The sequence below is a fragment of the Talpa occidentalis genome, unplaced genomic scaffold, assembly GCF_014898055.3.
Source record: "Talpa occidentalis isolate TD23 unplaced genomic scaffold, MPIMG_talOcc4v2.1 talOcc4.14, whole genome shotgun sequence".
Classification (NCBI taxonomy): domain Eukaryota; kingdom Metazoa; phylum Chordata; class Mammalia; order Eulipotyphla; family Talpidae; genus Talpa; species Talpa occidentalis.
Window position 1 is genome coordinate 86,112,230 of NW_023601433.1, and position 13,184 is coordinate 86,125,413.

Here is a 13,184-nt window from a genome sequence, read left to right on the forward strand (position 1 = left end):
AACGGATGTTAAAAGTCAAAGAAATTTTTCAATCAAGTGTTGACTACTCCCCCAGTAAGCTAAAAGGCATGTCGGGAGGCCACAGAGAAAAGTGGTGCTGTGGGAACAGCTCATTTGTGTTTGGCAGAGGGAAGGTTCACTGCCAATTTGTACCAAAGTGAACTTGAGAATGTTTCAAAACCAAAAATGAGGTCTGGACATGAGCAGCTTTTCAAAGCAGCTGGTGCTGAGGCCTGGTAGCTATTACAAAATAAAAACGCTCTAAGAGATGGCAAAGTGCAGGCAATGCCTAGGAATAAAAATCCGACCTATGACCTACTTGATTTGCTCAAAGAAGCGCTAGGCTGAAGACAAGGTATTTTCTCCCTTCCCTTCCCTCCCCTCCCCTCCCCTTCCTTCCCTTCTCTTCCCTACCTTTCCCTTCCTTTTCTGTCTTTCTTTCCTGAGCTAAACTTATGAAAAGGAAACAGGGAATGATATTTTTGGCACTTCAGTTTAGTCATCTATAAAGGACAGCATTACTTGTCCTACTAATCGTGTGAGGCTGACAGAAGGATAAATGAAAGAAAGGTTGGTAAGGCACTGTTCAAAATTTGAAGCATATGGGAGTATAAGATGTAACTGTATTTTCAACATCTGTAAGCATCTACAACAGGTTATTTATTTATTTATTTATTGTTACAATGTTTTATTGTGGTGCTGTTGTTTTATGCCATTGTTAGTGATTTGGAAGCAGAGGACCCCCCACCGCAGGTGCAGCTACACAATGGATTATTTTAAAAGTGCCAGTCCCACTGGCCAAAGCTACTTAGTGACATCACCGACAAAGCTACTTAGTGACAATGTTTTTTCAGCCCTTTATAGACTGAATTTCTCAACAAATATGAACTTTTGTCATCATGTCTGTTTTTTTTATATATATATATATATTTTTTTTTATAGAGGCATGTTTTATTTATTTATTTGTTTGTTTGTTTCTTTGTTTGTTTATACATGCACTGGGTACAGTCAGAAGCGCGGGAGGGTGAGAGAATTCACCAGAGCCAGAGCGGGGAGCAGAACAGGCAGAAGGACCGAAGTACACTGCTGAAGGGAGCAGCGGGCGGCAGGAGAGGTCTGCGCGCCATGTGGGACCCTCCTCCGGAGGCCGGGGAGCAGCCGGGGATCGAACCGGCGCCGCAGAGGCCCCGGGCAGCTTCGCAACCCAGCGCTCAACCGCTGCGCCACCGGGGAGGCCCCTCATCATGTCTGTTAATTGTTCATTCTGGCTCACTTATATAACTTAATTTTTATAATAAATAAATCCAATATAAATCTACTTAATTAAAAAGTGGAAATTTGGAACATTATCTCATAAAAACACCAAATCTCTTATTTTACAGTAAGGGCAGCTCAATATTATTGCAGTTTTAATTTTTAAATACATAGGCTTTATAAAATAAGATTACTTTTTATTATTGACATTCAAACTAGAAAAGTTAAAAACATTAATGGCTTCAAACAGAAACAACTCACATCTCTGTCTCATGAGACCTTAACTTACCTCATCTCCCTTCAAAACTTCGGCGCCATCAAATTCACGTGTCTGATTTGTCTTCACTGACACCTCTCTTTCTAGGCTGGCTAACTTTTCCTTTGCTTCTTGCAGTTCTTCGGCTTTGGCTTCTTTTTTACGAGAAAGGATGGATGCCTAATTAAGCAATAAGTTTGAATGTAAAATAACACATACAATCAACTTCCTTGTTGATTAACTATGGTTTTGATTTTACTGAACTAAATTTTACTGAAATTTCAGTATCTGGTGGTTTCTCCTGAACAATATCCTATTACCTAGCGTCACAGTATATATTTAGTGTGAGCATACGACTTGTATTAAATACCAATCTAAAAATATTTTGGAAGACAAAAACTCTGAAAATACAGGAGATGTCAGCAGAGATACAGAAGTGCAACAATAATAAGAATATTAGACTCCTGTCAATTATCATTCTAGTGTTGGTAAAAACACATTTTAGGTAAGTAAACAACTGAAAAATTACTGTTTTCCTGTATGCTGAGTTTCCTTTCATTGGAAGAAAACAAGAATGCTTTATTCTCAAAATTACAACACAGGTCCTCTTATCTAAATTCACTATCTATATTTCTAAAATGAAATGTGAAGACATTTATTATATGTGGGACTTTCTAATAAATAAAATGTAGTTTAAAACCAAACATCTGACTCACCAAACCTGTGCAAATGTTTACACAATCCAAATGGCTGCTCTTAGCCATGAACGCAGCATTTTATGTTAGTTAGCAACTCTTGGAAGATTTCCTTAAATGAACCATGGTTGTATTAGTTTAAGGAAAACATTAGCCAAACTGTATTCTTAAGTCAAATGCTACAAATATTTTACTTAAGCCAATTTAAAAGGAGAGAGGCATCTCTAGTATAAATTCTACTGTCCTTCCTGTTTAAAAATGAAAAGACAAGTAATAAAAATGTTTCTCTCCATAGAATTATTCCAGCCCCAAATTTTTTTAAAAGAAGAAAAAGAATGATAAAATATCAGTGTTATCTATACAGGAATTGATGGCATATTTCCTAAATGTGATAAAATAAACCAGCCCACGCCAGAATCTTACTTAATGAAAGAGGGCATCTCCCACTAAAGTCTGAAACAAGATGAAAATTCCCACCACCTCCACTATAATTTAACATCGTGTTGTAGGCATTTGCTCATACTGTTAGGCAAGAGAAGGCAATTTCAAAAGTAAGAATTTGAAAAAGAAAAATCAGAATTTTCATAGTATGAGATTATGTACCTAAAAACCAAAAGAACCTATGAGAAAACTATGGTAAACAAACTAATAGCTTTTATAGTAAGTCAGTAAGGAGACATAAGGAGAGACAAGCCCTCATTTAGAAAAGTAAAAAATGAAATAAAATATGGGATAAGTTCCAAGATAAGCTCCAAAACTTTATGAAGAAAACTATTAAATCCTCCCGAAAGATATGAAAATAAACTTGTATAAGCAGGGACACACAGCATGTCCTTACACAGTAGACTCAACATTGTAAAGGTGCAAATTCTGAGGTAATTGCTAAATATAAAGCAACCCCCAAATTTTTAAATTATGTTGTTTTCTAATGTAGGTCATTGATAATAAAGGTTTTTAAAAGCATATACAAAAAAAAATTTTAAGGAAGATCCTGAAAATATTAAGTAATTGGGGGTAAAGGTGGTTACTTTTATTAAATATTAGAACTTGATTATAAAACTACTACAAATAAAAACAAGAGGAGTACATAAACAGGCCAATGAAATAATAGAAAAACTAGAAATAATCCCATAGCATTTTAAAATGTGGAACAAAATAAAGATAGGCTTTCAAATCTAGAGGGGGGAAAATGGATTTTTTACTAACGGGTATTGGTGTAAATGGATAATTGGGTAGCCATACAACAAATATGATACACTTGATCTTAGCCAAAAGGCCGAGAAGCAATTATACAACAAATATGATAGACCAGAAAGAAAATTCTAAATAGATCAGAAATTTAAATATAAAAAATTAAACGCTAGATGTCCAAAGAGAAAACTTGAGTAATTTATAACTTGAAAAATGTTGTTAAATGTCTCAAAATCTGAAGAAATAAGAGATAGAATTGATAAATTTGATTTCATAAAAATGATAAACATTTCCAGGGCAAAGTGACATCATAAGAAAAGAAAAAACGCAAATACCAAGCTGGAGAAAAATGTTACACTGAGAGAAAGTATTCCTAATGGATAAAGAGTGTCTAAAACTAGAAAAAAGATCAAGAACCCTTTAGAAAAATTGGGTCAAGATATGAAAGGAAATGAGAATGACTATTACTCATATGAAAAAATGTTCAAGCTTGTGTATAATGAGATACATGAAAATAACAACCATCATAGCATGCCATTTCTCATTTACCAGGACGGAGAAAGTCTAAAAGTTAAACAACATACTCTGTTGGGGAGGCTGTGAGGAAACAGGGCTCTCATTCACTGTAGGTGGCAATGTAAAATGCTGTAACCCCTAAGGAGAGGAATTTGACAGTATCTAGCAAACATATGCACTTACAATCTCATTTCTGGAACAACGTCCCAAAGATACACTGGTAAAGTATATGCAAAGACATTAACCAAAAGCTATTCATTGAAGCAATTTTGTTATGGCAAAAGAATGGTAACATCCCAAATGTTCATCAATTGGAGATTGGTTTGAATGAACTGTGAGTACCCACTCAATAGGGAGCTATGAGACTGTGAACAGGATTAAGCGTACCCAATAGATGGCTATAACAAAAAAACAACAAGAAGTACTGGGAGAACATGAAGAAATCAGAACCTCCACACACAGTTGGTAAGAATGTAAAACGGTAGTCACTTCGAAAAGCAGTTGGGCATTTCCTCAAAATGAGGAAAGATTTAGCAAGTAAACCAGTAATTCCACTCCTAAGAATATACTCAAGAGAAATAAAGACTTACGTCCACAAAAAACAATTCTATAAGAATGGTCACAACAGCATTATTCATAATAGCCAAAAATCAGAAGCAGCCCAAATACTCATCAACTAATAAACAAAATAGGATATATTCATAGAATGGAATATTACTCAGCAATAAAAAAGAATGAAGTGCTGATACATACTGCAACATGGGTAAACATTAAAAAACATTATGCTAAATGAAAGAGAAGACAGTCACAAGGGGTTCTGGATTGTATAATTCCATTTCTATGAAATGTCCATGATAGGCAAATATACAGGTAGTTTGGTCTCTGGTAGTCAACTAGACTGAAGTACACTGCTGAGGGGAGCAGCAGGCAGCAGGAGAGATCTGCGCTTTTCCACAAATTCTTTATTATAATCTGAAGATTAGCAGTGACAGAAGAACATTTATTCTTTAATTTCATCTCACTGTAAGTCTGTAGATAATACAGCCCATGGTGGATTGGAAGATGTTCACCAATATGTAGGTCAAAGATGGGACTTAGGGCCTCCCTGGTGGCACAAAAGATTAAGTGTCAGCACTGTGAAGCTATCCACAACTACTGCCACACGAGTTCAGTCCCGGCCAGGAAGGTGACCCACATGGCGCAGCAGACCTTTCCTGTCTCCCTGCTGCTCCCCTCAGCAGTGTATTTCAGTCAGTCTGCCTGCTCTGCAACCCACTCTGTCTCTGGTGAATCCTCTCACCGCCCCCACACCTTTGGCCCACACTCCAGTTCTTGTACACATAAATAAAAATAAATATATAGGGCCTCCTTGGTGGCACAGCAGTTGAGCACTGGGTTGTGAAGCTGCCCGCAGCCTCTGCAGCGCAGGTTCGCTCCCTGGCTGCTGGGCGAGGGTCCCACATGGCGCACAGACCTCTCCTGCCGCCCGCTGCTCCCCTCCTCCCCTCAGCAGTGTACTTCATCATTCTGCCTGCTCTGCTCTCCACTTTGACTCTGGTGAATTCTCTCGCCCTCCCGCGCTTCTGACTGTACCCAGTGCTTGTATAAATAAATAAATAAATAAATCTTTAAAAATAAATAAATAAATATATTAAAAAAGAGGGAACTTACCTGTTGCCTGTATAGTGAGAGTTTGCCTTCAATTGGCTCATTTCTCATCATTTTCTTTTCAATCAGCTGGTTGATCTGTGTGTTTATTTCATTTATCTAAAAACAGTATGAAAGTAAAAAAGATTAAAACTCTTCATATGATTACACAAATTAAGGGACATCTGGCCAAACTAAGCTTTGACTTTATAAATAGTTCTTATCATCCATGGTTTCATGGAATAGTTCATTACTGCTATGAGTGGTTGTTATGATTAATTTTTATAAATAATTTACATTTCATGGTTCATGATATATGTGTACATGATTTGTTAATTATACGGTTCTAGGGCCTCCCCGGTGGCGCAGCGGTTGAGCACTGGGTTGCGAAGCTGCTCGCGGCCTCTGCGGCGCCAGTTCGATCCCCGGCTGCTCCCCGGCCACCGGAGGAGGGTCCCGCATGGCGCGCAGACCTCTCCTGCCGCCCGCTGCTCCCCTCAGCAGTGTACTTCGGTCCTTCTGCCTGCTCTGCTCCCTGCTCTAGCTCTGGTGAATTCTCTCACCCTCCCGCGCTTCTGACTGTACCCAGTGTATGTATAAATAAAACAAACAAACAAATAAATAAATAAATAAAACATGCCTCTATTTAAAAAAAAAAAAAAAAAGTACAGAATCTTTAAAAAAAAAAAAAATTATACGGTTCTAACCATTCATGTCTAAATTATCCTTTAGTATTCTACTTGAAGTCTTTCATATAGTCTTACCAAAAAGATGATTTCTAAATGTCTCAAGGTGTCCTCTCACCTCGGCTGTGACTGCAAGTGATAAAGCAAATGGGGGCTAACATTCCCCAGGGATTTAGTGATAGAATTCATGAGCCAGGTGAGAGTTGACATGAATGACATCTAAAAACCCTTCCTGTTCTAATGATCTGTGATTTTCCTGTAGCTGTCACCTGATTCATTAATCTGAACTTCTCGAAAAAGCAATAAAGCCAATAGAAGCAAACAATCTCTCAAGACATTAAAAATTTATAAGGTTTTCATTATATATATCCTTTTAAAAGACTATGGTTCTCTTAATTCTATGATATTAAATTTCAGCCAAATCTGACATGGACATCTGATTTCTATAGGTAAATTAATAAATAAAAAGGTCAGAATTACGTATTTCATTATAATTGCCATTAGGCACATATTAAGTACAATAAATAACTAGCATGTAAAAACCCTTCAATTTTCATAAGATTTCTTCTTTTAAAAATAATACATCTTGATCAGTGTTATATTTGTAGGAAAAAAAATGTTATATAATGACACCAGGTTTTCAATGAGCATCACAAGATTGTTTACTACTTCCAAAGCTGGCACGGAGGCTAAGAAAAAAAAATAGTTTTGTTCTTTTTTAAAGATTTATTTATTTATTTATACAAGAGCTGGGGTACAGGCCAGATGTGAGGGAGGGTGAGAGGATTCACCAGAGACAGAGCAGGGAACGGAACAGGCAGACTGACGAAATACACTGCTGAGGGGAGCAGCGGGCGAGACAGGAGAGGTCTGCCCGCCATATGGGTTGCTCCGAGGCCAGTGGGGATAGAACCGGCACTGCAGAGGCTGTGGACAGCTTCTCAGCGCTGCGCTCAACCGCCTGTGCCACCAGGGGAGGCCCGGAAAAAAAATAGTTTTTAATGTAAAATTGTTATATTATTATTCTTAGGGAACAAAATTAGTGATACTTAAAATATTTTAAAATTTGCTATCTAAATAATGATATTGCAAACACATAAACCTATGAGCCAGTCACATGCATTAATTTATATGTCCAAGTGACTTAGTTATAATCAGATGACTAGGTTTTATAATATAACGTGGATAAAGCATTTCAGGCTATGAGTCCTCATAAAGGATAACTCATCATGAGAGCTGTCAGCTCTCAGTACAGGTTAATTCAAGAGTCAAGAGTAGAGGAGCGTAGGTAGTACAAATAATTTTCATAAGACAGGGGATGAGATAAAATGGGGAACGATAATGAGGAGGTGATTGCCACTTACTTTAGATTCAAGCTCAAGAAGATCAGAGTGGCCCATAGCAGGTTCTGAAACTACTTTTTGTAAAAAATGCAATTCTTTTTTCTTGTTCTCTAATTCTTTAGGAAATTTTTCAGTTACCATATATGAGTTAAATTTTATCTCCTCCTCTAGCCTCTTCATTAAGCCTTTAAAAATAAAATAAATGAATATTCAGTCCAAGAGAGAAAGTATAATTATATTCTGTACACTTTAAAATATAAGACTTGAACAACAGGACATATTTGTTGAAAGCACACTGTGTATTATCAAGCACAGTACCACGAAAGATCAACCACTGAAATCTTTTGATGTTAATTAGTGATAATGAAGGACAATTTACATGAAGACTATTTAAATAACTATAGCAGTAAGATTATGACCTTCGAAATTACCACCATTTGTTTATATTCTATATTATGCAAAAATAACATTTGCAGTGCTTGATACAGTTTTGTGTCCTATTTTGCATTCTGAGTGCTTAGGAAATCCATGAACCAAATGGCAATATTAATGAACTCTAATCCAGGTCCTCTCTTCTGTAAGCAGTTACTTATTCCTTTTCTTTTGTAATACTTCTCATGCAATTTATACGTCTAATATTTCATATATGGAAATACATTATATTATGTCAGTTTTAAATAAATAAAGACACCATCACATCACTAATACTGAAAAAGAGAAATTATTTACATTCATAAACATTTTTGGTTTTCCACATTTGGTAGTTGTGATTTTATAAAGCAGTAGCTTACAGTTAAGTGGCAACTTAAATTATATTTTTAAGATTTAAGTCCTCTTATTTTATCAGAATGCACAAATACACACACATACAAATTTTCAGTGAATAATGGCTTTGTTATAAGTTCCCAGCCTAGATAGCTTTATAAAGTTTATTTCAGATCTTTCCATTACACATTTACAAATTCTGGCTTGACTTTTTAAAACACTGGATTTCCGGTTTAAGTAATCTACGTAGATTGCACAATAAATCTGGCTCAAAGCCTTAAAATTATTTTTAGTTCTGTTTTGCTAACCATATATTAACATGTAAAGATTTATTAATAGCAAATTCACAAGTTTTCCATTCATCCCTACAATTTTCCCCTTTTAGGAGTTGGGGAAAGGAAAGGAAGAAAAAGTGTTGAATGAATCACACTAGAATTAGGCAGTTGTTTCTGTGTGGTTTCTGATTAAATCTACATCCTGGCTTCTTTGGCTATTAAATGACTAGTTTTTCCGTTTCAAGTTCTTAAACATACTGCATCATCACAGGCAAGCAATCAAAGTCTAAATGTTTTTAGAGATTTCGAATTCTTAAATACCACGTTCTCTGTTTAAAAAATGGTCTCAAATCTAGAAAATAAAAACTAATCTACAGTGACAGAGAGCAGATCAATGGTTGCCTGGGGGTGGGAAGAAGACAGAGGAGGGCAGGAATGAGATATCACGAAGGGCACAAGGAAACTGGTATTTGCCACCTGGGTTAAGGGTGATGATTTTGCCAGTGTGTACATACACTGAAACATAGCAAGTGTACACCTTTAATATGTGCAATTCATTATGCATTAATTTTATCTCATAAAGTGGTTAAACAACACAAAAATAACTTTCATCACATTTTTAAATTCTCTTAAAAATTGAAACTCAGACCTTGAAAATCAGTCATATTGTTTCTATGCATTTTTTAAAGTTACTTTTCCAAATCTTGGTGAAAATAAATATAAGGTCACTAAGATTTCAGCAAACTTTTTTTTTTTTAATAGAGGTATGTTTTATTTTATTTATTTATTTGTTTGTTTGTGTTGTTTATACATGCACTGGGTACAGTCAGAAGCGCGGGAGGGTGAGAGAATTCACCAGAGCCAGAGCGGGGAGCAGAGCAGGCAGAAGGACCGAAGTACACTGCTGAGGGGAGCAGCGGGCAGCAGGAGAGGTCTGCGCGCCATGTGGGATCCTCCTCCGGAGGCCGGGGAGCAGCCGGGGATCGAACCGGCGCCGCAGAGGCTGCGGGCAGCTTCGCAACCCAGCGCTCAACCGCTGCGCCATCTGGGAGGCCCTTCAGCAAACTTTTTTGATTAAAAATCCTCTGAAAATATCTCACTGATTCTAATTGAATGAGTAGCTTCTTTTGTGGAATAAATCTCACGAATGTGCAGAGTATAAAGATGAATTAATTAACTTCAATAAATGTTTTATAATATGGCTGCTACTCTGAAAAAATACAAATTATACTGCTACACTAAGAATACTATTCATGTTATTTAAGTAAATAGAAACTTTGTAAGCCCTATTTAGATAAACCTTAAAAAATAAAATACACTGGGATCAAATAAACACCTGTTTAGTCTATTCTTTTTCTGGACTACTGAAGACTGTTTCCCAGGAAGCCTTTAAGACTGTTTCCCGGAGCCTCCCTGGTGGCGTAGGCGGTTGATCAGTGCAGCGCTGTGAAACTGTCCACAGCCTCTGCAGTGCTGGTTCTATCCCAGCCGGTCAGCTAGGGTCCCACATGGCATGGCAGACCTCTCCTATCTCGCCCGCTGGCCCCTCAGCAGTGTATTTTGTCAGTCTGCCTGTTCTGTTCCCCACTCTGCCTCTGGTGAATCCTCTCAGCCTCCCGTGCATCTGGCCTGTACCCTGGCTCTTGTATAAATAAAATAAATAAATAAATAAATAAATAAATCTTTAAAAAGAAAAAAAAGACTGTTTCCCAGGAAGATGTCAAGAAAGAGCAAGAACTCTAACTTCCTGCTTTCCTGCTCCCCTCTTCCTTCTACACAAAAAACACTGCACATATAACATCTTATTTTAACATTGTCAGTCATTTTTTTCTTATTTGATTTCCCTATTACCATTGAAAAGATCATTTTCTTCCAATCCAGGATTAGGGTCTCTATTCCCACTTCCCAACTACTTAAAGTTTTTATTGAATTCCTGCTCTGCTTCATGTAATCTAGCGTGCTGTGGCCTGGACACAGAAAGAACAGTGAAGACTTGGTGACTACCCTGGAGTTTGGTTGAGTCAGAGTCAGACATGTCAAGAATGAGTGCACCAACGTAACTGAGGTAGAACATTTCAGGCAATGCACACAGGGAAGGATGCTATTCTCACCTTACTGAATCTTCCACTCTCCACTTGTCTGACTGACTCCTTCCTCCAGCATATCAACACGCCCACACCACTATCTCCTCTCAATCGAGGCAGAGCACTTTCTCCTTCATTCATACACTCCCATTTGTGCCTCCTTTACAAACTCGTAAGTCAGAAGAAGCTGACCTTCTATCTCTACTTCTTCATCTAGCATTTGCTCGGGCCACTGTATTTCTGCTCTTTTAGGTCACTGTGCCTCGCCATGGACTGTCTTCCATGTCTTCACCTCTCTCTTCACCTTAACTTAGCTGTTTGCCAACACATCCAGGGAGCTGTCTGAGTCCACATCAGGGTGGGTTTGGTTGTGCAATCTGGGATATTTGAGTAATTTCTATATAAAAGTTAATATGACAGGGCCTCCCTGGTGGCACAAGGTGTTAAGTCGCAGCATTAAGAAGCTATTGGCAGCCACTGCGAACAAGTTCAATCCTTAGCCAGGGAGCTGACCCACATGGCGCAGCAGACCTCTCCTGACTCTCCTGCTGCTCCCCTCAGCAGTGTATTTCAGTCAGTCTGCCTGTTCTGCTCCCCACTCTGTCTCTGCTGAATCCTCTCACACTACCCCCACCCCCACACCTCTGGCCTGTACCCCAGTTCTTGTATGGATACATATTTAAAAATTAAAGTTAACATGACAAAAGAACCAGGGATACCCATGTCATTAGCACAATCTAAAATATGAAAAAAAAGAAAAAACAAAAACCCACTCAGTTTTAAAAGTCCAGCACTTTATTCTCTTCCTCTCTAGTCCTGGTTCTAAAATAATGGTTCACATTTTCTCCACACATCTTTTTTTTTTCCCCCCACATATCTTTTTCATAACATCCATCCTAAATACTTTATACACACACATCCAAAGTCTCCCGTCATGGTGGTTTTCATTACCTTTACCCTCTGACAAAACACTAAATGGGAATTTAAAAGCCCCAGGTGAAAATTTAAGGATGTCATCCTTTACTCATTAGTAGGAAAATGTATATAACTAAGAAATAATTAAGTCAATGTAATTAATAATTAATTCAACATAAATTAATTCCCATTGGTCAGTTATTTCAAGGAAGACAGCTGACTTGAACTTGTATTGCCTGATCACCGACATGATACTATAAGCTCCACTTACTTTCAGGCTTTGCATCTGCGGCTGCATGGCGCATGCTTTTCAGCTGATTTTGAACTCGCTGCAGTCTCTGCACTGCATGAAACAGCTTTAAAATACAATTAGACCCATTACTTGTTTTGTCTATTGAAACCCACCCCTAGATAAGCAATGAAAAATATAGGTCTGACATATTTCTGTGACATTAAAGGAACTAGAAGAACTGAGAAAACTACTGTGTCAAACCCAAAATTTAACTAGTTCTCTCAATACCTTTTCATGTCAATGACATGAAAATTTGAGAAAATTTCTCTTTAGTTATTTGTTGAATCTGGTGGCCAAGGAAAAATACTTGCTAAAGAAATATATGCCTCAGGTTTTCTTAATTCTAAAGAACACTAGCATTCTAACAAACGATGTCCCTGAATCGGGAGCTGATATTAAGGAATCACTCCAGGCCATGCAAGGCAGCTTCCTGCTGCAATCAAACTACGTGATGCAAGTCAAGCTCCAAGGAGACAAACACCTCAACTGCCCATTTTAGCAGCAAATGGAGCAGATATGAAATATATTTTTACTGTAGACATCTACTCAGTTTGAAGATAGACTTTTAATAAAATAGAAGTAATTCCTTCTAGCTAGCTAAGTTATTTTTTCTTTAAGGCAAAGTCTAAAGATGTGGCCCATGGGTGATGCTGAGCCTTTTCATGTTTACTTGCCTCAGAGTAAAATGTACAGGATACTGTCATCAGGGGGCTAGAAAGGATATTCTCATAGCCCCGGAGTTTCAGGACACTATTGGGAGATTCTAGTGTTTCATCAACAATCTTACAACTTAACATTATGATGAATGTTCTGTAATGCTGGAACAACATGAATTAAGCATGAGCCAAAAGACAGTGTGTTTACACATATGGAGTGCAGAACCTAAAAGGTGGTAATGTTGCTGCTGACACCGCAAAATACTCAAGTATTCCATCGTGTCAACAAAGAGAAACATGAGCTTACACAATTCTACTCTTTCCTCACACTGGAATTTTCAGAAGGAACTATTCATGAGAAAATAAACTTTCATGTGGATACCTGATTCTTTTGTTCCTGTTTCTGTTGTGCAAGAAATTCTTCTCTCTCCTTTTCAACGCGAAGTTGCCTTGCTATTTTAAGCATCCGTTGATGATTCTGAACTGTCTCCACCTACAGTAAGAGGATAAGTAGTACATGTTACTGTCAGACTTAAGAAAGACATTAGCCATGTCATGTGACGCAGACATCCACTTATCATTTCCTTTTGGTAAACAGTACTCCCTGGA

At 37.6% G+C, this 13,184-nt stretch overlaps 1 protein-coding gene across 6 annotated transcripts in view; it reads right to left on the bottom strand.

Annotated features, from left to right (window-relative positions):
• IFT81 (intraflagellar transport 81) overlaps positions 1 to 13,184 on the bottom strand; it is a 207,348-nt gene that overhangs the window by 45,759 nt on the left and 148,405 nt on the right. For all 6 annotated transcript variants that reach the window (XM_054695360.1, XM_054695359.1, XM_054695357.1 and 3 more), the window contains 5 exons: positions 12,958 to 13,068; positions 11,899 to 11,983; positions 7,610 to 7,773; positions 5,584 to 5,679; positions 1,544 to 1,690 (listed from right to left, as the gene is read on the bottom strand). In XM_054695360.1, coding sequence (XP_054551335.1) covers positions 1,544 to 1,690; positions 5,584 to 5,679; positions 7,610 to 7,773; positions 11,899 to 11,983; positions 12,958 to 13,068 — 603 coding nt within the window. The remainder of the gene's footprint in view (positions 1 to 1,543; positions 1,691 to 5,583; positions 5,680 to 7,609; positions 7,774 to 11,898; positions 11,984 to 12,957; positions 13,069 to 13,184) is intronic.